The following is a 25,360-nucleotide window of genomic DNA, read 5'->3' as shown; positions in this document are numbered from 1 at the left end:
GGGCACTACTCCCACTGAAATGTCGTCCTTTGTGCAACAAAGCAAAGCTATTCATTATGTGCGAAAGAACTTTGTAACCACGGGATATAATTTTTCAAATAAAAGTGATATAAAGGGGATAAAATATAGCGAATTGGTAGGGATGAACAAGAAGAAGCAAATGGTGCAAATAATGAACACCGAGGATTTCGAGACAGTCAGTAATTACGGTGTAAGTTCCAATATTCACTGCAATCTTATGAATAGGAACAAAATGTATCAGGGCTATATATTAAACGATCTCGAATCTCAAAAATATGAATTGTTCAATGCCGCCTCCACCGACGAGGAGAGAGCGTGGGACAGAACTAACCTACGCGTACGTGGTTGAGACGGGTGACAAGGAAGGGATGACATACGTGGACAGTGGAAAATCGCGGGCTATCTCGAAATATAAGAATTTAGATAAGATTGAGATCGTGGGGGCGTCGGATGTAGTAGAACACGACGTCGAAACGAATGTGGAGGGCGACGTATTTTATCCCGACTCGATAGATACACTGATTCCCACCCCCTTCCCCTACTTTACTGTGAAAGTTGTAGAAAAAGAGATCCAATTAACACTGCGGAAGGTAGGCTTCACCCCGTGGTCCACTTCTTGTAATCCTAAAATGTAACGAAAGAATGCTGCACTCGGCGCCCAGTGGCTACAGACGCAATACAATCCATTGCAGCATCATTTTTCCACCATGGTTCCCATACACAAATCGAATGAGTCCTTCATGAAACAACGTGCGTCGTGCATGGTCGAACAGACTTTTCAGGTCTCGTTCATTTTTCGAGACGAGGAAATTTCTGCTATGGCTCTCCTGAACATGGCACATTTGCGTGGAATAGTTGCGTTAAGAGGAGGGGTAAAGAGTTATAGTGATGCAGAGTCAAAACTACAATTTCTCACATAATCATGTAATTTATTTTATATATATTGTAGCACCCATCTGGAACATTCTAGTCGTGTCTGGTTGCCTCGGGAGTGTACGCGAGTGTCCAGCGGAAGGGAAGGCTCGGGGAGGAGATGCTCGAGCTTCGGTGGGCGCTGGGGCGCGGCGCAAAGCGAGGGGAAATAAGGCTACGGGACAGCGCGGCGGAGAGAGCAGGGGAAACGTCTGGAGACAGATTGTTGTGGAGGTCCAGATGCTTTGCGACGCAGAACATTCTAGACGATCGTGGTAAATAAATACGAGAAACACCTTGAGTGCCGACGGAAGTCAGTGAGTAGCGAGAGAGTGAGCTATCCTTCAGCCAGCTTTCATATTTTGAGTTCGATGTGCAGTGATCTTGAGTAAGTCTTCCGAAGTCAGTCTACACGTGAGTCTTTGAGTGAGCAAGGAAACCAGCCTTCGAGACCGGGGTTCGACGTGCCGTGGACCGTAACCGGAAGACCGGGTTCGCTGTGCAGTGAACTTAAGTGAGTCTGTAACTGTGGCAGTATCCAGGCAAGTGCGACGTATCCAGAGGCTTGGGTTCGATATGTAGAGAACTGTATCTGGGTGGTCTTGGGTTCGACGTACAGTGAACTTGAGTGAGTGAGCTAGAAGAACTAGCCAAGGCGAACGAACTGTGAACTGAGAACTGACAGTTTTGTTCTGCACTTAGTACTTAGTGAACATTGGTTGAAATTAGGAGTAGGCCTACATTATTGTTCTCAATTATTATACTCTAGTATTGTCATTGTCGTGTGGAGTGCAATAACGACTATTGTGTTGTTGTGTTGAGTGGAATACCCATTGTTGACGGGTGTGTGGTTAGAGTTAGAAATAAAAGTCACATTGTTGTATAAAAGTTGCAATATATATATATATATATATATATATATATATATATATTTTTTATTGTATACATGAATAAAATAGAATTTACTGTACATATCACTGTTCTTGTTCTTCTTCATGATAACCGTGAGGTAATGTTCTTGTCCTATCCGCCACACCTTCCTCTTCATGTCCTCTGAAATCAGTGCCAATTCCCTTTACCTGGTACTATAAAGAGTGTTTTGTGGAGTGGATGAGATACTGTTGTACATACAACGGTTCATTTTCAAATAGACACTTTTTATAGTCTTCAAAGGATATGCGTCGTTCCGTATCCTCTACGAGAGAAGCGGCCGTAACGCCCTTGTTCTTAATTTGAGAGTCTCCCTCTCCGAAACGTACGGCGTACGTCTTTGCTCTTTGACCCACAAGTTCCACGATACGTCTGTAGTTGACCTCGTCCGCCCATAAACCAGGTTTTTTGTGAGTACCATACATCTTAATGACATAATTTTCGGGTGTCTTTTCAAAGTCCAGAAGGGGTAGAATCGCAGGGTCTTCTACCATCACCCGCAACGGATGAGTTGGCGACCGTACGAAGAACAGTACGAGGGAATCCGTATCGTAGTAAAGAAGCTGCATAATCTTACCAAATTTGGTTTGTAGTGCTCAGTAAAAACGATACACCTCCAGTTTGGCCAGTTCTAGCATAGAAAATCCTATCTGGATCGGTTTATTTAGGTGTACTCTGTTGTGCGAGGTTTCGTCCACTTCCAGGAAATTTTTTACCTCCGTCAAGAATGCGTTTCTACGACCGAACGGGCCCATATCGCACGCCTTGCGTACGGTGATCTTACGATATCGAAACGGATTCCCAACGATTTTTCCGAATAGGCTGTTCGACATTAATTTGTAAGTTTCTGACAGTGGTTTGCTGTCACTATGCACTTTCCGATTGTTGATATTGCTCTGTACGTATTCCCGTAAAACGCCAGCCGTGTCGGAATACCCACACTCTGTGCACCGTTTCTATTTGCAATCCCAGCTCCATGTAATATCTCAACGCCAGATTATGTAGGAGGAATTCTTCCTTTGGTAGCAACGTTGCACACATCTTGTTTCGTAGTGGTGAGGGGCAAGGGGAAAATTCTTGTTCCACTTATAAAATCTCGTGGGATAGGTCAGGTCTACGAAGAAATGCGCGCTCGCCGTCTTGCGACCATGAAATCCAGTTCTCGGGCAGAAACTGCAGCTCAGTAAATAATTCCACCGGCAGTTTATAAGTCATAACCAGGTTTCGGCCTAGGGACACAGAGTAACCAGTATTAAGTTTAGAGTACACGGAGTATAAATGACGTCATGACGCGTGTGCAGTCACCCGACTGCAACAGCACAGTTGGGTCCGTAATGTGCATTACCGTTGTGTGTATTGCTGCTTGGTTGCGGTACGTGTAACAGGCTTCGGCGTAGGGACACCTGATTGAAGGTTACAACTCACGTTAATACTTTAATGGTAGACATTTATTGTCTACACTAGGAATGTATTGTATGTAGGGTGAAATATATTTTGTGCCGTACTGTGACAGACTGTTTACATATTGAGACACGAAGTAACGGCGCTCTTTATCTCCCACTCCACTCGACCAACACAACACTATCGTCCGTACGTTCTGAACTTCATGTGTTTCTGTGCCCAGGACCGAAGCCTGGTCATAACCTTACTATACAGACCGTTGACGTCCAAATACAAGATATGCTCCGTTTGCTGCGGATCGGTAACCAGCCCGTGTCGTCTGCACTTCTACAGCATTGCGAAACGCCGCCACGAATCTGTTTTTGTATCAGTCTATATAAATATTCATCCCGTACAATTTTTAACAGTCCCCTGCTACGCAATATGGCGTTATGCCATGTATAAAACGATGCGCCCTGAAAATATACGAGATCCATACGATACGCCCAGAAGGCGTTGCGACGGAATTGTTCGAACATGTCCGCTAGCAGTAGGACGTCCAACCTGAGATAGTAATTTTGATAGTCTTCGAATTTAGTAAACTCGCGTTCATTCCATACCCGAAAAGCCACTTCCTTATTCTGCACGCATCCTTGTAGACGAGACCGCCACGCTTCGTCTTCCTGTGGAAGTGGCGCATTCAATTTGTCGACACAATCGAACCCCTCATACGGGAAGGGAGCCTTACGGTCGTGTCGGCACGCGCGTATTGAAAACGGGTCACAGGTGACGTCAGTTTAGCCAACGGTGCCGACAAATAGTTATACGTGTCCAGGAATGGAACCCGGTACCGCAGGTCCTTAATATTTACTACGTCGAAATATTCGAAATTTTTTGCTGTGATTTTTACGTTAGTTCCGAATCTTTTTAATTATACTCCGTAAGATTAGATGACTGTCATAACCCCTAAAATTTTGGAAATGTATCGGACACGTATTTTCCTGAGTCATCCAACACCATAAGTGGTAGGAGACCGGTGATCAGTGGATATAATTTCTACGACCGTCAACACGCTCCTCGTGAGGAGATATGTGTTCCCCACATATACGACAATCCGGAGTTCGAACATCGAACGCACTGGACCAATCGTAGATGTAGGTTACTATCTCTTGTACAAATTGTTCCGCCACATCGTTGTACCACAGTTTAGTATATACTGTTGCGAAGCTTGGGGTGATTTTTTGCATTTCTCGCGATAGTTGCTAGCCGCTTGGGGCGCTGTGAGTACTAGGAACAATAGATCTAATGCAGGCCGTAAAGCAGACCATGTAACTCGCTTAACCTCATCACGAAGTGCGGCGTTTCAACCATATAAAGTAGTTGGAATGCATAAAGAGTAACATATATTTCTCTAAAATGTAGTGTAATTGCATTAATAAAATTGAAAACAATGATTATGAGACACTTCAGACATAAATCACTTGCGAGTTAAGATGAAATATTATTTTTGGCGTGAAAATTACGTTGTTCGTATGTGTAATACCTGCCTTTATTTCGATTAAATATTGCGAAATTCTTGTACATTCATTTATGCACGATTCAATCATTTTCAGTTGCACCGCACAGATATTTAGATATGTTGAAATTATAGGTTATGTTTACTGTCCCAGTTGCCCTTTTCTGTCTAATTTTAATGGTCTCCAATGCCCTGCCATTCATATGGAAATATTATAGGTTATGTTTACTATATCTCATATTCCTAAATTCGCAATTATACATTATAATTAAGTATAATGCCATGTATGATACTCCGCGCATTCAATTTGTCTGTATTTTAATACTACAATTGAGTATTGAATTATTGTATTTATCTACTACCTAAGAGACGAAGTAACAATCGTACGTACGGTACGTTAATTTCATAAGAGTGGTATGATAAATTTTCTGTCTTTATCAAGGAAGGTAGATGTGCTATATTAAAATCACAATATAAATTCTTTTTTATTAAACCTCAAAATAGTTTCCACTCTAAACTTAAAATGTTGATGCGAAAAGATTATGTTAACACGTAAAATTCTCTTCACATTAAAATAACACAGTTTTGTAATTATTTCTGCAACATAGGCTATTATGCTACAAGAAGTAAAGGGAACTTTTGGACACATTATACTAAAATAAAACTTAGCTATGATACGCAATAAAGTTATAATATAATAATTCACTGAGCTCCGTACACTGAAATAGAAAACCCAGAAGGTGAGTTTATAACATATAATATTGTGACAGCCACCTCGAGACTCGAACACGCGTCCCGCAAGAGTCGCGCGGGAGTCGACACGGGCTCCACGGAGCACTGGGGGGGGGCGGCGCGCGGCATGGAGAGGAGAGGAGAAACGGCGGCATTCTGGGCCGCGGGAGAGAGGGGAAGTAGCAGCTGGTGACTGAGCGGAGAAATCCAGTGAAGTCTGGGCGTCTGTGGATTCTTCGCGAGATCGCGAACTCTCCAGAAACTATGGTTTGGGTTATAAAAGAAGAGACGCAAGTGAAAGTCAGTTAGTCAGTAAGCCAGTGTTGTTACAGGCAGATTTGGACAGTAAGCGAGTTAGTCTTGTGTAGCAGTGAAGCCAGCTTCGAGACCAGAGAGCGACTTGAGTTGTGTCCGTAACTGTGGAGCCTGAAGCCCGGAGTTCGAGTGCAGTGACCGCAGTTGGGGGACCTGAGTTCGAAGTTCAGCGAATCGTCTCTGAAGGTCTGGGGTTCGAGATTCTGTGAACGCGAGTGACTGAGCTAGAAGAACTAACCAAGACAAACGCGCTGTGAACTGAGAACTGACAGTTCTGTGTTGTAAATAGTGCTTTGTGAATATTAGTTAAGATTAACAGTTCATTGTTGTTCGTAATAGCCCAAGTAAATTGTCATTGTCGTTTGTGGAGTGCAATAACGAACGCTGTGTTGCTGTGCGCAGAGCAAATCCCATTGTTGACAGGAGTGAAATTAAATTGTAGAGAGTGATAATTATTATTGAGATAATAAAATTTAGATTGTTGTTCAGTATAAAAATTTACAATATATACTTTATGAATACATAAACCTTATGTATTTAGTATTGCAATAGTGGAAGGAAGGTGTTAATTTTTCAAAAGAACACGATATCAAAAGTACAATACATTTTATCGTCTGCTAGGGAAAGAGTCTGTGATAAGGCGATAGTAGCGATCCTGGTGGCTAGTAACTATCTTTGGATGTACATTTCAACTGTCTATGTTTGCATATTTAGTAAGTATTGAGCTTCGCAACTGTATATACTAAACTGTGGTTGTTCTGTACGCACGTTCCCACTTTTTGTTACTTTGTCTTTAAAAATAGCTACCCAACAATAACCGGAGGGAATGTGTAGTTCGGTTCTGTGGATATACGCCTCCAAGTCCGCGTAACATACGAGTCCATGTCTACAATTCGGTTTGTCCTTCGCTCGTACAGTATTATCCGCGTCAGGTGCAAGAGTATTCACTTCGACGTCACATTTTGCGGGGGGTGTGGTATTTAAGACATGTATCACAGAAGTGACGTATGGTGCGTGATCTGTCGTTCAAAAAGGCATCCAACTTAATTATTATTTTACATTCTCTCGTAGAAGTGTAATTGTACATTATGCAACGAGCCTATAATGATAGTAATTAAGAAGCGAGTATGGAAGTTTATGAAACGAGCGCAAGCGAGTTTCATAATTTTCATACGAGCTTCTTAATTACCATTATAGGCGAGTTTCATACGACTTTTTATGCTCGACCATATTTGTAACGTGAAATTATTCAGATGTATACATTTTATTTGTATCTGACAAGATCGGAAGTGACCTTGTTCTAGGTCGTGAATTGTGAGATGTGCGCAGACGCGAAAATATTGATTTTTTCCGAGGAACAATAATGTCATTGACCTTGATGTAGTCCCGTTAAACTTGGTATAACCTTGATTATTGAATTCGACATTGAAAAAGGAGAAGACAAATTGAATTTATTTGAATATTATTTACAATTAACGCTAATTATTATAGTAACAGAACATAACCTTCTGCGACAGTATTGGATTTCCAGCCTCCGTGACTTTTCGCTTATTCTCTTTCGATTGCATATCCGAGAATAATCGATACTTGCGGTTTTATAACGGTACAAAGCTGACTTGTCATTGGCTGAACACCTGTAAGCTGAGTTGTCATTGGCTGAAAACACCTGTACTTTAATGAGTAGGTGTACTTTAATGACATGCATTAAAGGACTGCTACCAGGTGTATAATTACTACATTTCGGCATGGTCGAGCATAAAATAAATTTATGTACTCTGACATTTTAGGACATATGCGGTGTTGGTATAGAACATTACCTCTCTCATTGAATACCCTGATGTTAAATCGTGCAGCTGCTGAATGCCACGCCGCCAGCTCAGATATGTGCACCCGCGTCCCCTCGCGTTCCATCGCCGCGCTGTCGCGCTATTCCTCAACCACGTCCGGACCGCCCGAGAGCGATGCAACCGATGAGGGTGTCGGACGTCGTGGTCACGACGACATCCCGATGAGCGCCATCCACGTCGTCGGTGTGTGCAGTAGTTATATCGTGGTCCGTAGATATAATATTGCGACTAGAGGTGGGTAAAAATAACGTAACAGTTATTTTGGAACCGTTCCTTGTTTGGAACTGTTCCAAAAAGTAACAGCACCTTGGAACACTATGTTCCAAAATAACAGTGTTGCTCTGAGCTAGTACGAAATACTTGCGGTTACAAATAAACTACTCGTTTCACTTTGGAACTACATTATGACAACGCCTGTTCCACAGAACGGAACATGTTTGGTACTATTGAAAGCAGTGACGCCAACTTTTGAAAAACAGTGGATGGGCTCAAACATTTGACGAGCCTTAAGTTAAATAAATCTCACAACACGATAAATTATTGGGTGGGCTCGGATTCCACGAGCCCGTATAAGTTGGCGCCACTGTTTGAAAGCAGAATTGGGAATCCTTTCGTCGTACTGAAAAAAAAAATGTTGGAAACTAAAGTAAAAGATAAATAGTAAAGATACGAAGATAGTCTTTAAATAATGTACACATTATCTTGGAACTGATGTTAATTAAGTATAGGATTCTATCAAATAACATAATGCCTGTATTATAGTAACTACATTGTGAATTTTATCAAGGGAGATGAAAATATATAGGTTATGTTTTATTTCCAAATATTTTACAGTTTTAGTTTCATCACCAATTCTCTAAATTAAACTAAAATCTGTTGAAACATGACTATTATTGAAGTTCTTTTGTTAAAAAAAGTACAACGTAAATTTTCATATTTCATTACTATGAGATTATTATTCTTCATGACGGTACATTATTAATATGAATTTTAGCACGGCCGAAATGATTATAGCTTTTATTTACGCTTTTTTTTTTTTTTTTTTTTTTTTTTTAGAAATTGAACACTACTGTGACCTTCAGCTAAGCAGAAGAGGAAGAATAGGTTAGATTTTATTTACCACTGGGATCCATTTCGATTTCGTGACCAATTTACAAATAATTTAAAATTGATCTACGAATTCAATTTAGCATTAGAAAAAATTTCATTTCCACGAATTCACATCTCGACTCATTATGACATTGTACTGCATCACATGGCATACAGGGAAGTATGTGATCATTTAGCGTCCGTACATGTTCCTAAATACCACTGTTACATTACGTGCTAGTAGCACGTGGCTCTTCCACTGTTACATTAAATACTCCTGTTACAAAAAATACTTGCTGTTACAAAAAATAACTTGCTGTTACAAAAAATACTCGATGTTATGGAACTACATTATGAGTCATGACTATAAAATAACGTAACCGTCTGTTCCATACCATCACTGTTACAGTGCATACTAGTAGCATGGATAAAGTACTGTACCTGTTATAAATACTTGCTGTTACACGTTACAATATACTCGATGTTATGGAACACGGCCGACTTGATCCCTTCGCTTTCAAAGATGAAGCGAAGCTAGTATCAAGTCGGCCGTGTATGGAACTACATTATGACAACCGTTGCTGCAGTGTTATCAATTTAGCGACTTTGTCACTAGATCTGGCTACTTTTAACAATTTTCAGGGACAAAATCAATACCAACTTTTAATCCTGAACTGGCGTCGTGCATAAATATAACGTAACTGGTTTCGTGGTGTCAATACTGGACTTTCTCATGGCCCTCGACTTATACTTTTGCCTTTTTTTACCCAAATGTTTGCATAAACTACTTTGACTAAAGGGTTTTAACAAAAACAAATTCTGTCATACGCTTCACAGAATGACAGAACTGAATTTAGGGACTTGACTCTGGAGGAGTTTCGTTCATTCCTGGTGTGTTTTATTTTGGTACAGTTTCCATATTAAATATATAATATAAAAATTAATTTCTGATCCTACAGAATGATCCTATGGTAACAACATGGAGTCAGGCCACAAAGGGAAAAACACTGGAGGAGGGATTCGATCCGGTACTGTGGAGCGAACTTCGGCGTAGGCTATATAATATATGGTGGTACTGTTATTTTGGAACTGGTATTTGGAACCTAGTATTTTCATGGAACTGGAACAGTTGGAACTGTTACGAGAAAATAACAACTTTTCCCATCTCTAATTGTGACCAGACGGCTGGGGAGTGTTGTTGGGTTGACACGGTGCCAAGGTAAACCACCAACGACGTATGCGGATGAATGCGAGACCCGATCCGGCGACAGCAAGAAACTCATCTGGATCTTTTAATTTACAAAATATCTCGCCGAAAAATCTTGCACCTGGAGGTCATCGATGTCCAGTACAGTGTTCACCATTACAGGAATATAAATTTCGATTTCCTCATCCGCCTTAATGAATATAGCGGAGGTATGAATTACTGATTTAATTGATTTTTGCACTTCCAAATATTGTAGGATAAAGTTAACCGCATCGTCGTAATTGTTCGTGGCCCAGTAGCCAGCAACTGGGATAGTACCTTCACGAATCGGACGAGCCATATTAGTAACTGCACTAGAGGTCTGCAATACAGCGCTTACAACCGGTTTAGATTCGTCCGGTAGGAGCTACAACCGGCTAGAATGAACATCGGACCGGATACTCGGTTGTCGAGCGGTTACGCCTGATGTATTGCAAAGTAGACAGAACACCAGGCGCACTTACATGAAACTGACGTTTTTCGAGTACACAACCGGAGTAACAATTGAAGGAAATTTTCGTTGTCTTGTTGAAAAAAAAGTGTTTGCAAGTACTCTTACAGTTGATTCGACACTATAACAAATATATTTTATTTATTATTCTGAACTTGCAGTAACTTTATAAGTATCGTTTATATTTTAAACCTTTTAGAGTTTTACTAATAAAAGCTGCTTATAGATATGTTAAACAATGATATAGTTTTACACAGAACAAGATGTGCACAAGCCATGTAAATTTTTCTTACCAATCAACGCTATATAGCTGGCGTTTTTTATACCAGTGTTAAACAGTATACGTCATAACTTCATCATTTGATTACGTCGTAACTCTTTCTCGTCACATATTGACTGAATCTTGTTCGATTTATATAACCCAATAATCGATATTACATAAGTTCATGTAAGATCGCGAATTCTTTATAACACAAATCTCACACAGAAAGAAATGGGAAAGAGGAAGAAAATACGATCTCCAAATAACACCTGGTGCATTTCATCATACAATAACTCTTTAACATATTCTCAGTAGGCTATACAAAAGATATTGAAGGATATTTATTTTGTTTAATTACAAAAATATGTTTGCTTCAAATAGGAATACAAATAACTTGACACTTTAATATTTATTTTTGTATTTTGAACTTGCAGTAATTTGACTAGTAACAAATAAATGAACAATGGACACAGTGACATCGAAGGAAATAGACGTAATGTATAATGTGAAATATCATAATGTAAACAATTCAAAAATTTTGTGGCAACCGTGCTGGAAGATTCTCGTTACCCCGGGAGTCGAGCGCGCGTTCAGCAGAAGGGAGAACGCAGGAAGGCGAGCTTCGGTAGGCACTGAGACGCGGGGGGTTCGGGCTTCGGCGGATGCTGAAGCACGGCGCGGCAAGGGAAGCTACGGGCCCGGCGCAGAGTAGAGGGGACGGACGTAAAGTAGACGTCTGAAAACAGACTGTTACCGAAGATTTTGTAAGCCATGAGGATCGAAGGTTCGAGAACGTGTGATTTAATAAATAAAAGGAGCGAGTGTGTGTCTGTTTAGTTAGATCGTCAGCTCCGAGGAAGCTAGTTAGCGGAGACGTGTTGCTAGAGAGGCTAGAGTTGTTTGGTGATCTTTCCACCAATTTAGTACGTATAAAATGAAATAAGCATAATGCATAATATGAGATATAATAAATAAATAAATCCAAAATAGAATTACAATTAATCACAAAACATAAAATTAAATAATTATATACATTTCATTATAACTCTAAATGCATTCCTTCAAAACAGTAGCTATTCATATACAGGGTAGAAGTGAAATAACCCTGTAGATTGAACGGGACGATAAGGTTCACTTAAATGAATAGAAAGCCTATATTACGTTTTGTGATTAAATGCACAGTTATTAGAAAATTGAGTTGGAAGTTTCGGCAGTCTGGCAACATCGCCGCTAGTTGCACACTGCTTTTTCTTCTTGTAATACAGATGTAAGACTTCAACGAACTCAGGTCTGTCTCCCTAGGTCAAGCATGTCATAGTGGGCTATAGGTAGTATTTGTCATAGCTGTGGTTCGACTTTTCTACAGTGGCCAGATGATTGACAACTCACTGAGAGTTCGATTGCTCGAAAATTAGTTGCTAGACACTTGTCATAGTAAACAAACTAAACGCATTGGTTGTAGTATGTTTCAGAAGATATAAAGTTTTTTTTTTGTTTTAGTTTTACTATTGGTTGAGTTTACTGTTTTTTTTTAAGTGTGTCATTATTGTAATATTATAATTCAGTTTTCAAGTGTAGGCAAAAATTACAACCTTGGTAATTTGCGGATACCGAAAGTTTTTTTCTGCAATTTACGCTTTACAACGTCTGTAGTTTCACGCTGCATGCTGTTTGTTCCCCTTGATGATCCGCAACTATAATATCTGGATGGTACACTGTGATCTTCAGTTTATACGCCAGAGCTGTCCACCCACAGAGAGATCGAATCAACTCGAATACTCGTTAAACCGAATACTGAGGCAGATACGCAAACAGATATACTTCGCATACTGCCTATAACGCCAGGCGTTCAGTAAAACTATGTAGGTAGGTTTTTTATTTTATAACCGGTTTTGCAGGACTCTAAACTGCACTATGCAGTCGAAGAAACTGAATCGTCTAGTGAACGGTGGAATCACAGTTTAGTATATACAGTTGCGAAGCTCAATACTTATTAAATATGCAAACATAGACAGTTGAAATATGCATCCATAGATAGTTGCTAGCCACCAGGATCGCTACTATCGCCTCATCACAGACTCTTTCCCTAGCAGACGATAAAATGTATTGTACTTTTGATATCGTGTTATTTTGAAAAATTAACACCTTCCTTCCACTATTGAAATACGAAATATATAAAGTTTATATACGATTTTCATAAAGTATATATTATATTTTATAAACTCACCTTCCTGGATCTTTCGGAAGGATAACTCTGACCTCTTTTTCTTAGAATTTATAGTCCAACAAACGTCTCCTTGTTCCATATTATTACCCAAATTATTGTATTTTAACCATTTACAGTTATTACAACCGATAACGAACATTTCACAGTTTACACAACTTTTCACAACAAAGCGACATACGGCACAGTCAATGCTTTTTTCGATCTAGACCAGGCCGTAATATATGTTCGGGTTTTCTACAGTATTTCAGTGTATGGAGCTCTGTGAATCATTATATTATAACTTTATTGCGTATCATACTGTAGCTACGTTTTATTTAGTGTAATGTGTCCATAAGTTCCCTTTACTTCTTGTTGCATAATATGTTGCAGAAATTATTACAAAACTGTGTTATTTTAATGTGAAGAGAATTTTACATGTTAACATAATCTTTTCGCATCAACATTTTAAGTTTAGAATGGAAGCTATTTTGAAATTTAATAAAAAAGAATTTATATTGTGATTTTAATATAGCACATCTACCTTCCTTGATAAAGACAGAAAATTTACCATACCACTCTTATGAAATTAATGTATACGTACGATTGTTACTTCGTCTCTTAGGTAGTAGATAAATACAATAATTCAATACTCAATTGTAGTATTAAAATACAGACAAATTGAATGCGCGGAGTATCATACATGATATTATGCTTAATTATAATGTATAATTGCGAATTTAGGAATATAAGATATAGTAAACATAATCTATAATATTTCCATATGAATGGCAGGGCATTGGAGACCACTAAAATTGACACAAAGGGGCAACTGGGACAGTGAAAATAACCTATAATTTCAATATATCTAAATATTCGTGCGGTGCAACTGAAAATGATTGAATCGTGCATAAATGAATGTACAATAATTTCGCAATATTTAATCGAAATAAAGGCAGGTAGGTCTATTACATATATGAACAACGTAATTTTCACACCAAAAATAATATTACACCTTAACTCGCAAGGAATTATGTCTGAAGTGTCTCCTAACCATTGTTTTACATTTTGTTAATGCAATTACACTACATTTTAGAGAAATATATGTTACTTTTTATGCATTCCAATTAATTTATATGGTTAAAACGTCGCCCTTCGTGATCGCGTTAAGCGAGTCACATGGTCTGCCTTACGGCCTGTATTAGATCACGTTGGCAGTGACACAGTCTATTGTTCCTAGTACACACAACGCTCCAAGCGGCTAGCAACTATCGCGAGAAATGCAAAAAATCACCCCAAGCTTCGCGACTGTATATACTAGACTGTGGTGGAATGTTGCCAAGTGCATTTCGCGATGTCGTTGAAGGTCGACCACTCACCCGAGCCTTGGTTGCCCGACTCGTTTCACGACGTCTGACAGTCGCCAACCCGGCCGAATACCAATATATTGAAAAAACATCCGAGAGAAACTGGCCGGTATAATTATATTTTAATCGGTTATAGAATGCTTATAATCAAAGTTATTTGAAAAGAAACTAATATTATAATTTGGAAAAAAAAATGTAAAAATTATATCGAAAATAATAATTGCTCCTAATAGGCCTTATTTGTGTACTTATAGAATTTCAAACGTTGAACATGTGAAAAAGCCTTACAGTAGGATTTTATTTATTTATTTATTTATTTACTTACTTTCGATTTTCTTGAATTTTACACACCTCTCCGGAAAAGTCAACCTTGCCGTCCGGTTTTCTTTGTGACGTGCAATGCATGTTTGCAGCATCCTTAGTATACATTAATACACTATTTTTCTCATATATATTAATAATATTAGTATTACAATGGGCCTATATATTTGCGTTTTCGTCCTCTTGTAACTAAACAACAAACTTTGCACTGAATTGCTTACTTTCCATTTCCTTCACAATACGTATTATACTTAATATTAATTTATTCGTTAGAGCATATTAAGCTTATTTCCGCTGTATGCACTGAACGACTGAACTCCTGGTACCTTCATGTAACTCCGCCTCCTTAAGATCACTGTAATTTGTGGTTGTCTTATGCTGAGATGCAAACATTCTGATGGGGCAGATAAAAACTTCAACCATTTAATAATGTCAAAAGAATTGCTTATTCAATAATGTCGACCGCAATTATGAGGCCGTCCAGAAAGTAATTTCCCCTACGGATGTTTACAGAAAAAGAGCACAATTGCATGAAAGGATTTATTGAAACAGATACATCAGTTGCGCTATTTGTCAACATATCTCCCACTGGAATTGAGACATTTGTCATGCCATGGGATCAATTTTTGTATCTTTGTGACGTAGAAGTCAGCCGCCTGTGAACGGAACCAACGTTTGACAGCCGTCTGCACCTCTCTGTCGATCTCATGATATGACAAATGTCTCAATACCGGTAGGACTATGTTGAAAAAATAGCTCAACAATTGCTGTCTCTCTCCCAATAATTTTTTCCAATGAGATTGTGTTTTCTTTCTGTTAACTGCCCCCTGGCGAACTTATTTTCTTACGGCCCTCGTATTTGCGGTCGAGTGGCCAAAATTTGTATAATCACTTCTTTTGATATTATTAACATGGTGAAAGGAAAGAATTAACATTTCTATCTGCTCCCTTCAGAATGTTTGCTTGTGGGCGTACTCCGAATCTCGGCGCTCAGCAATCTGATGGCGCCACGGTGTTCCGAATTTCAACAATGACGTCACTGATGCTCCACCTTTGTCGCACCGGTTCCATCAGCTTGCAGAGGTGGTGGCAATCTTCATCAGCCGCAATCAGTGATCTGATTGGTTCTTGTATAGGGCGGGAATTAGCAGACGAATGACATCGTGCACTGTTGTGTCATGACGGTGTGTTCTGCTGTATTGTTTGTAATGAGCACAAAGTAAAAAAAAATATGTTAATGGCTTATGAGCGATCATGTCAACAGACCAGTTACTACCACTGGTTCAAGAAATAAATTGTTTATGCTCTGTTTCTTTGAAGGAGATGATAGTACGGAAATTTCGCAAAATCTTGCTAGCGTAGCACAGACAACAACTTGTACAGCCGCCATGATAGCCATCAACCTTCCAGCAGTTTTGCTCCTATTTCGCTGCAGAGTGACGTCATTGTTGTCCACCGGTCTGGTGAGATTCGGAATACGCTGCATGACGTAGACCAGTAGTCACAACCCTTTGTGCGCATAACTTGTTTTTTTGTTTGGGTTTCGAAACCGCCAGCTCTGGTTATAACTCACACTTAATTTGAAGAGTAAAAACCTTGAACCGCAGCTTTCTGCTATAAGTTGTTCTTAGTTTATAAGATCTTTTTGCATAATTTATTCTGTAGACGACTATTAATTGAACTTGATCGAGAGAATGACTTTAGTCGGCATTTTAACGATGGCGACGGAGGCGAACAGAGGTTCCGTGATACAAGAGTTCTACAGGGGTACAAATATTTTCATAACAGGGGGCACCGGATTTATGGGCAAGGTTTTGACGGAGAAGCTGCTTCGGTCGTGTCCAAATCTCAACAGTATTTATGTGCTAATCAGAAGCAAGAAGGGCAAGGACGTGGAGACGAGGTTCAAAGAGCTTTTGGAGGAACCGGTATGTAAACTTCACTTTCGTATTCGATAATAAATCTCCAATATTAACTTGAGGAGCACTGACAGACGGGAATAAATATACAGAATTAATATTAATAATTACTTAATTTCCGTAATTGGTTTGTAAATGTAACGACGTGTGTACTGAACACAACTTTCCTCTCTGTGTTGTGACGTAGACCTACGTAAGATTATGTAAAACTGTGTACCGTACTCTTTTAGTATTTTCATTTAACGGCATCTTGGGTTTACCGTATTCGGCACATATTTGTCGTACCGTCTGGTAGTATTGTCTTGCATTGTGTTTTCCCTCCAACGCAGTAAATATTGCGAGTTAAAGTTAGCTTATGTTAAGTGAGGAGATAACTGAGTAGGTTAGACAAGGTTAGAATAGGTTAGTAGAAAGGATGCGGAATTTGCCTAAATGAAAATATAAAATCATTTCCAGAGCTAGGAACTTCTTACCGATCGCTATCGCCTATACAGAATAAATCCAGCCAGGTGCGACGTCATCAAAACACAGCTACAGCTACTCATAGAAATAGGAACATACAGTGGAAAGGAAAACAAACTCGTTTCCCGTTATCTTCCTGTTTCCGGAAAAGAAAAGCTAGTTACATAATTATGTTCATGTAAAATTATACAAATTGTTACATACAATTGCTCTTTATATATATTTACACAATTTACACCTGTAAAATATAACACAGGTTGTAACATTTACAGAAATGATGTAAAACAATAGGTTAATAATAAAATAACACATTTCGTAAATATATTGAAACTTTTACTAAGTAAAAACCAACGAGAGAAACGTACATACATACATACATACATACATACATACATACATACATACATACATACATACATACATCCACCGGCGTGGCTCAGTCGGTTAAGGCGCTTTCCTGCTGGTCTGAAGTTGCGTTCGGGCGCGGGTTCGATCCCCGCTTGTACTGATTACCTGGTTGGGTTTTTTCCGAGGTTTTCCCCAACCGTAATGTGAATGCAAGGTAATCTATGGCAAATCCTCGGCCTCTTCGCCAAATATCATCGCTATCACCAATTTCATCGACGCTAAATAACCTAGTAGTTGATAACCAACTAAAATAAAAAATAAATAAATACATACATACAGTGCTAGCAAACTTTCTGCGTTTATACAGGGAATGAATCTCGTTCACATTTGCAGTAGAACAATATATTGTTCCTCAACCGTCTTCCATACTGCCGCTGTGACCCTGTTGCATGCAATAAGGGTTCTTAACATAAATATGATGAACTCCAAGGCGGCCGTTGGTTGCGCAGGTCCATTTCCTGGCTGCTCGCACCCTGAATAACGAGATCGGTACGAAGTTCCTAGCTCTGATCATATCAGTGTGCAGTATATAGAACTTCAGTGGAATAATTGGCTATAGACCTATGTAGCACTTCAGTGTACGTATTCAGTGATCTTCAGTAATAGGTTTAGTTATGATTATGTGTTTTTTCCTTAAATTAGTATACTCACATAGATTTAATTTAGTTCATTAGTAATAGCATAGAAATGAAAAGTCCCATTATTTTATTTACAACCCTAATGTACAATAGTGCCAAAAAAACCGGACTGTCCCTTGTAGCTGATTTCAGAGCCTTGTTCACTCCAGAGCACGATAGACTGGTAACTAAGACTTTCATGGTTCGAATCCTGCCTGGGAAGGAAACTTGTTTTGTTCCTTATTCAAATTTATTCCCAATACTTTTCGATTGCAGCGATATTTTACCACTTCATTAACTTATTATTTCCAGAACATGAATATTACCAGAAATCGAAAAGTATTGGGAATAAATTTGAATAAGGAACAAAAAAAGTTTTCTTCCCAGGCAGGATTCGAACCACGAAAGTCTTAGTTACCAGTCTATATCGTGCTCTGGAATGAACAAGGCTCTCAAATCAGCTACAAGGGTATGTCCGGTTTTTTTTGCCACTACTGTACCTTCGGGTTTCACCGCATGATGTAGTAGTCTGCATGTTGAACTGTGAGGACCCGGACTCGAATGCTGGTAGGGACAAGTTATCTAGTTGTGGTTTTTTTCTTTTTCTTCAACCCAATAAGAGCAAATGCTGTGTAACTTTCGGTGATGGACCTTGGACTCATTTCGCTGGCATTATCACCTTCATTTCATCTGACGAAAGATAACTATATACAGAGTGTTTCCGAGGTAGTGTTACAAACTTTCAGGGATGATGGCGAAGAGCACATGTATCAATTTGAGATAAGGAACCCTGGTCCGGAAATGACCGAGTCGAAAGTTACAAGCAAAATTATTTGTGTAGGAATGAAATAATTTTATTCCTCTGTACACCTTATTTATGTGTATTTATCTGTACATCTTACACATACTGTATTCATCTGACGTTGTTTACGTTGTCTACTTACAGTAATCCATTCAGTGCGATGTCTGAGAGATGGGGACAGGAAACTACACTAAAGCAATTCAGATAGCGTAATGTGTAACGGACATGGTCGGTCCTGATATGCACGTCTGTAGGCAGTAATGTATGTGGTCAAGTTGCAGTGTCCAGTCGATCAGTCCTAGTGAAATGGAGGAGTACACGAGAGCGGAATAAGCAGACCTGATTTTTGAATACGGATGAGCTAATGGGAACAGTAGACAAGCTCAGAGATTGTATCGGTACAAGTACCCACGTAGAAGACATCCGGCCCATACCATTTTTCCACGACTGTTCCAAAGGTTAAGGGAAGGAGGGCACGTGGTGCCAAATTACAATTCCATTTCTACACAACTATTTTTGCTTATAACTTTCGACTCAGTCATTTCCGGACCAGGGTTCCTTATCTCAAATTGATACATTTGCCCTTCGCCATCACCCTTGAAAGTTTGTAACACGACCTCGGAAACACCCTGTATATATATATATATATATATATATATATATATATATATATATATATATATATATATATACACGCACACACATACACACACACATCTTCGATACATCTTCGGGTGAAATAGAATTCACTCTATTATATAGGACAGGCCTGTCCAAGAGGATGAGTGCAGTGGCGGATTCAAGCACAAGTCATGTTTTACTCAGTGGAGCGGTTTTTATTTATATTTTCAAATAAATCCTTCTCAAATAACAATTTTATTGTCAGTTTAAGTGTATGTACAAGAATTGCTCTAAATATTTATTCAATAGGTATATTAGTATTATGCCTGAAGAATGCATCCCTAGCATGTACCAAAATAAACAAAATCATAAAGTAAGTTCAATTCAGAGATTGTAGTATATTTAAAATATAAAAACCATTTCTCTTGACTACAAAATTACACTACGTGTGTCTGTACTATGAGACATATCTGGGCATACAGACTTACAATCTATATACTAACTTAATAATAAATCTATAGACTAACCGAAATTTTTCTGGTAATTTTCGCTTTTCCAAAAATAATTGGTGTTAACATGTATAATTAGTCATCCTGAGACCGAAAATCCCATTTTTGAAATTTTTGTTTGTATATCTGTCTGTCTGGATGTTTGTTACCTTTTCACGCGATAATGGCTGAACGAATTTCTATGAAATTTGGAATATAAATTAAGTTCGTTCTAACTTAGATTTTAGGCCATATGGCATTCAAAATGCGTTATTTAAAAGGGAGATTATAAGGTGGCCTGAATTAAATAAATCGAAATATCTCGCTTATTATCGATTATCATGCAAAATGTTACATAACAAAAGTTTCTTTAAAAATGATTTCCGATAAGTTTCAGTCTTTGCAAAATTATTTGATAGGACCGATATTTAACTAGATAAAAGAGTTTTAAAATAACAATACGTTTATCACTGCCCTCCTCAGATCAATAGGCCATAATGAAATGAAAACAAATAACTCCGTCTATTTAAGGCGGCCTTGCACACAACAAACGGAGAATATTATTCATTTGATACTATTTTTGTACGGATTTCAATTCTATGATGGGAATATAATATAAATGTTTATGAATATTAATAACTTATACAGATAATGTTTATGTGTTTGTATGAAGTAATCTCAGAAGCTAATTAACCGATTTGAATAATTCCTTCACTATTTGAAATTTGTAGTTTCTCTAGGTGGATGTAATGCTGCATATGAGAACTGAGGTAAGATTAAACTAGATCTTTACGCACAGAAAACTTGATATTATGTCGGAATATTGTATAACTTGATTACGGTACTTAAACTTTATTTCGTCCACATAAAATACTCTAATTTTATGCATTTCAGTTTCTTTTTGTCCACAAAACATAATAGTATTTTTAAGAGTTTTGTCGTAAAGATGAGTATTTTTACTGGACCAAAAATTCAGTACATATAGAGTGAAAGACTGCCTCCGTGGTCTGTTGGTTAGCATGCTGGCTTCTGGAAATTTGTATGAATGTGAGTGTGCTGGGTTAATATTAATTATCCAGTCATCAAAAATACAGGGACATCATTTTATTTTTACTAACATTTTTAATATTAACCTGGCTATACCTTTAGAGAACCGGAAACACGGATTGCTACCCCCTTCCACGACTATAGTTCGATGATACTGGCGTAGAACACAAGCAAATCACTCTACTAGATACAGGAGGGAAGGAAAGTAGTTCATCCATTTACGTAAAGTAGGAAATATCGCGATTTTGAGTTTGATAATTTTCATTAGGTTTTTCTTTAATCAAAATATACTACAGTATTAACAATAAGTGTTTTTACTCGCGAAATGAGCTGTCCGTTCGGACGTATTAATTATGCAGTGTATATTATACTGTCTACAGCACATTAGCGTACATTATAGAGAAAGAAGTTAAATTGAAAAACAATCATAATATGGATATTTAAACACATATTTGAAAATGGTGACCGTTCATTTCGATACAGGTTTCAGTTCTTTTTTGCATATTATCGCACATAGACTATTATACCTAATTCCAATTACCAGTTTCGTCCTTCGTACTAGTAACTCATGTTGAAATAATTCTGTACCTAGTCTATAAAAGAGTACCTTACGTACTGTAAATCCAATCTTCACTTCTGCCCCATTCGAAAACATAAAATTACCCAGACAATGATATCTACTGTACGTCCAAGTGGTTATGCCGCAGGATCGTAGAAAGGGGGGGGGGAAATCACGTGACAGTTAATTACTTAACGAGGCTTTTCTATTTAAGTTATTTTAAACACTTGTATAATATTACGTAAACGTCCAGTTCCTAACAGAAATTAATGTTTTCAGAAAAGAGCTAAGACAGCCCTGCTTTTACAGAGGAGCGAACAGAAACAGGTGGGGGAAATAGGAATGCGACGTAGACAAACGGACAGTACCTGTGCGAAAATATGATTCAATATTGAAAGCTCTTTCGTCACTGGAAAACGCGAACACATTTCTGGAACGTACTATACTCACTAACTCAGTGCTGTTTACTATATGCGGTCTTAGATCTGTGTGTAGAAGACAGTTGGAACTTCATTAGTAGAATGGATGGGAGTAAAGTACATTAAAAAACTCAGGTACAATAAAAATTGAAGTAAAAATAAAATGATGTCCCTGTATACAATACAACATATCAGGGCTGTTGCTGGGCAGTAACCTGAACACACGTTTCAGTGTCACATTGTTAACAAGTTACTCCAGGTGTTAGTACAACCGTAAAGCACTAATAGTTGCTATAGAGTTACCAACAACGAAATATATGGTCGGCCTCGCAAGACGCATGCGTCGGTTAAGAAAAAATCAAGGCTTGACTTGTCCTTCTCGATGAAGACTAGATTTATTACCGTGTGATACAAAAGTCATAAAAGCCACTTGCCAAGTGGATAAATGACAAATATAGGAGCATGACAAAAGTAATAAGGATCACGACAAAGACAACAACATCCACGGTACAGACTACGACAAGGACCACGATAAGGATAAAGACACGGACCACGAGAAGCATCACGATAAGGATCACTATAAGGACCATGACTTGGACCACGGTAAGGATTACGACCACGATAACTAAGATAAGGGCAGTGACAAGGGCAACAAGGACTACGACAGAGTTAACGAGGAACACGTTAAGGACCACAAGGTCAATGATAAAGATCATCATAAGAACTCTGACAGAGACAAGGACCACATTAAGGGGCAAAAGGTTAATGAAAAGCACCATAATTAGAACTATGACAAAGACAACAAGAACCACGGTAAGGATCATGACAAAGACAATAAGGTCGACGACTAAGACGACAAGGAGCACGTTTAGGACCACAAGGTCATTGACAAGCACTATGATAAGAACTATGACAAAGACAACAAGAACCACGGTAAGGATCATGACAGAGACAATAAGGTTGACGACTAAGACGACAAGGAGCACGTTTAGGACCACAAGGTCATTGACAAGCACTGTGATAAGAACTATGACAAAGACAACAAGAACCACGGTAAGGATCATGACAAAGACAATAAGGTCGATCGACGACTAAGACGACAAGGAGCACGTTTAGGACCACAAGGTCATTGACAAGCACTATGATAACAACTATGACAAAGACAACAAGAACCACGGTAAAGATCATGACAAAGACAATAAGGTCGACGACAAAGACGACAAGGAGCACGTTTAGGACCACAAGGTCATTGACAAGCACTATGATAAGAACTATGACAAAGACAACAAGAACCACGGTAAAGACGACTAAGACAACAAGGATCACCTTAAGGACCACAAGATCATTGAAAAGCACCATGATAAGAACTACGACAAAGGCAACAATGATCACTATGTTGATCACAAGAGAATAACCACGACAAAGATCACGATGTGGACCACAACATAAACCACGATAAGGATCACGAAAGGACCTTGTCGTGATTCTTATCGCGGCCCTTGTCTTTGTCCTTGTCGTGATCCGTATCTGTGGTCCTTGCTGGCTTTGTCAAGGGCCTTCATTTTGTCATTTCAAAAAATTATGGTTTTCCTCCCTTTGGCAAGTTACTTTTGTGTCACACGATCCTTCCATACTTTCATGAAAGATAAAAGTACATGCACGTAAAGAAATAAACAACTGACAATAATATTTAGCACTGGTGTACTTTGGAGTAGATTGCAACAAGAGTGGGAGTTGGGGGAAAATACTCGTGCCCGTATACTTCTTCCTGAATGACTATTATTGTTTACTCCTACTTCAAGAATTTCTGAAGTTACGTGGTACCTACTAGTAGAGTAACTAGAGTTTGTGCTGTTTAAATCTGTGTAATGTATTGCGTTAGTAATTTAAAAAATGGGTAAAATTCAATATAACCAGGAATTTCGGGATGAGTGGATAAAGACGATCGGCCATCGCATGTACAGTACATCATAGGAGGAGGTCATTGAGGATGACACGACGTCGACGATGAGGAGAATTGCTAACACAAACAATTATAAAGGATGCATCAACATAATGTTCAACATAATTTTAGTCTAATATCGAACTGTTTTTGAGACCGCATAGGATTACTATTATTGGTCCAAAACGACGACGATGACGGCGTCACTTATTAATTAAATTGTTGAAACTTTATTCACAACTTATCGCGGGGAGGGGGAATTTTGTATAGACTATAGAATGCAGCAATTTTCAGTCTATTTCAATTTTATCGCTAAGTACGGCAAGTAAATTTAATGTATCATCATGAACATTATTATAGATATCAAATGTACGATTATTTTAGTCTAGTGAATTTCCGGTGATTTTCTTGCTGTGATTTAGAGACAACGTTTCAGAAGAGTTGGTAACTCTGATGTGTCAGTGCTTGCCATCAGCTGCTATTGCTCTGTGGTCAACACAACAGTCCGTGGTTAAACGGTGCCTTGGATGGGATTTTCTCTTAAATTGCGATTGTGTTGTGATGTACATCGTATCGATTCGTCGGTTAGGAAGAAGCACAATGTGTAAGCAGATTAACAGGGAAGATAAAACATAAGAAGAAAGAAATAAGTTAGTTGGATACCAATGCAATTTCAAGGCAGTCTGTACGAGCTAAAACACAAACGTACAGTGAGGAATGGAAGAAACAGTTCATTTGTCTTTTTGACGTTGAGAAGGATCTTGGTAAGTGATATTAGCACTCTTAAATTAAAGCACATGGGCATAATGTCTTATGGCTATGCCGTGAGAAGATTTCTGACATTAAACGTGAGAAATTTTATTTCTGCATATGGTTTTTCAAGAAAGTACGACAGAAAAAGAGAGAGAGAGAGAGAGACACCTCCACCCCCTCCCCCTTCTAGATTATGGACGTTTCAATAAAATACTTTTTCAAACATTCTGAACATTCTAACTTACTGCATGGCTGTTCAACGTTGTTGAGGTGGCCCATTCAATTGTAAACCATTAATAATTAATTAATATCCAGTTCTTCTTTGGAGTCGGTGAATTCATTTGAATTTATATTGTGATTGGCAAACATTAAATTATATTAGGCATGAATACAGTATTGTTGTAACTTTGAGTTTTGATATAGTTTCTTTCAGATTTTTTTACTTGATTATTTAACGACGCTGTATCAACTACGAGGTTATTTAGCGTCGATGGAGTTGGGGATATAGATATTATATTTGGCGAGATGAGGCTGAGGATTCGTCATAGATTACCTGACATTTGCCTCACGGTTGGGGAAAACCTCGGAAAAAGCCCAACCAGGTAATCAGCCCTAGCGGGAATCGAAACCTCGCCCGAGCGCAACTCCAGATCGGCAGGCAAGCGTCTTAACCGACCGAGCTACGCCGGTGGCTCTTCTTTCATATACATATAAATTTCGTTAGTTACAGA

The 25,360-nt window shown here is 38.6% G+C and overlaps 1 protein-coding gene across 3 annotated transcripts in view; it reads left to right on the top strand.

Annotated features, from left to right (window-relative positions):
• The window catches only part of LOC138706261 (fatty acyl-CoA reductase wat-like), a 102,083-nt gene that overhangs the window by 8,465 nt on the left and 68,258 nt on the right, over positions 1-25,360 (top strand). The window contains exon 1 of one of the 3 annotated variants that reach the window (XM_069835338.1): positions 16,288-16,520. The exons of 1 other annotated variant lie outside the window; for it this stretch is intronic. In XM_069835338.1, the coding sequence (XP_069691439.1) occupies positions 16,311-16,520 (210 nt within the window). In that variant the 5' untranslated portion in view covers positions 16,288-16,310. Of the gene's footprint in view, positions 1-16,287; positions 16,521-21,616; positions 24,641-25,360 lie in introns of those variants that run through there. One more of the 3 variants, XM_069835339.1, reaches the window with a different exon arrangement.

Source organism: Periplaneta americana, chromosome 9 (genome assembly GCF_040183065.1).
Source record: "Periplaneta americana isolate PAMFEO1 chromosome 9, P.americana_PAMFEO1_priV1, whole genome shotgun sequence".
Lineage (NCBI taxonomy): Eukaryota > Metazoa > Arthropoda > Insecta > Blattodea > Blattidae > Periplaneta > Periplaneta americana.
Note: the sequence above shows the minus strand (reverse complement) of the source record. Positions and strands in the feature narration are given on the sequence as shown.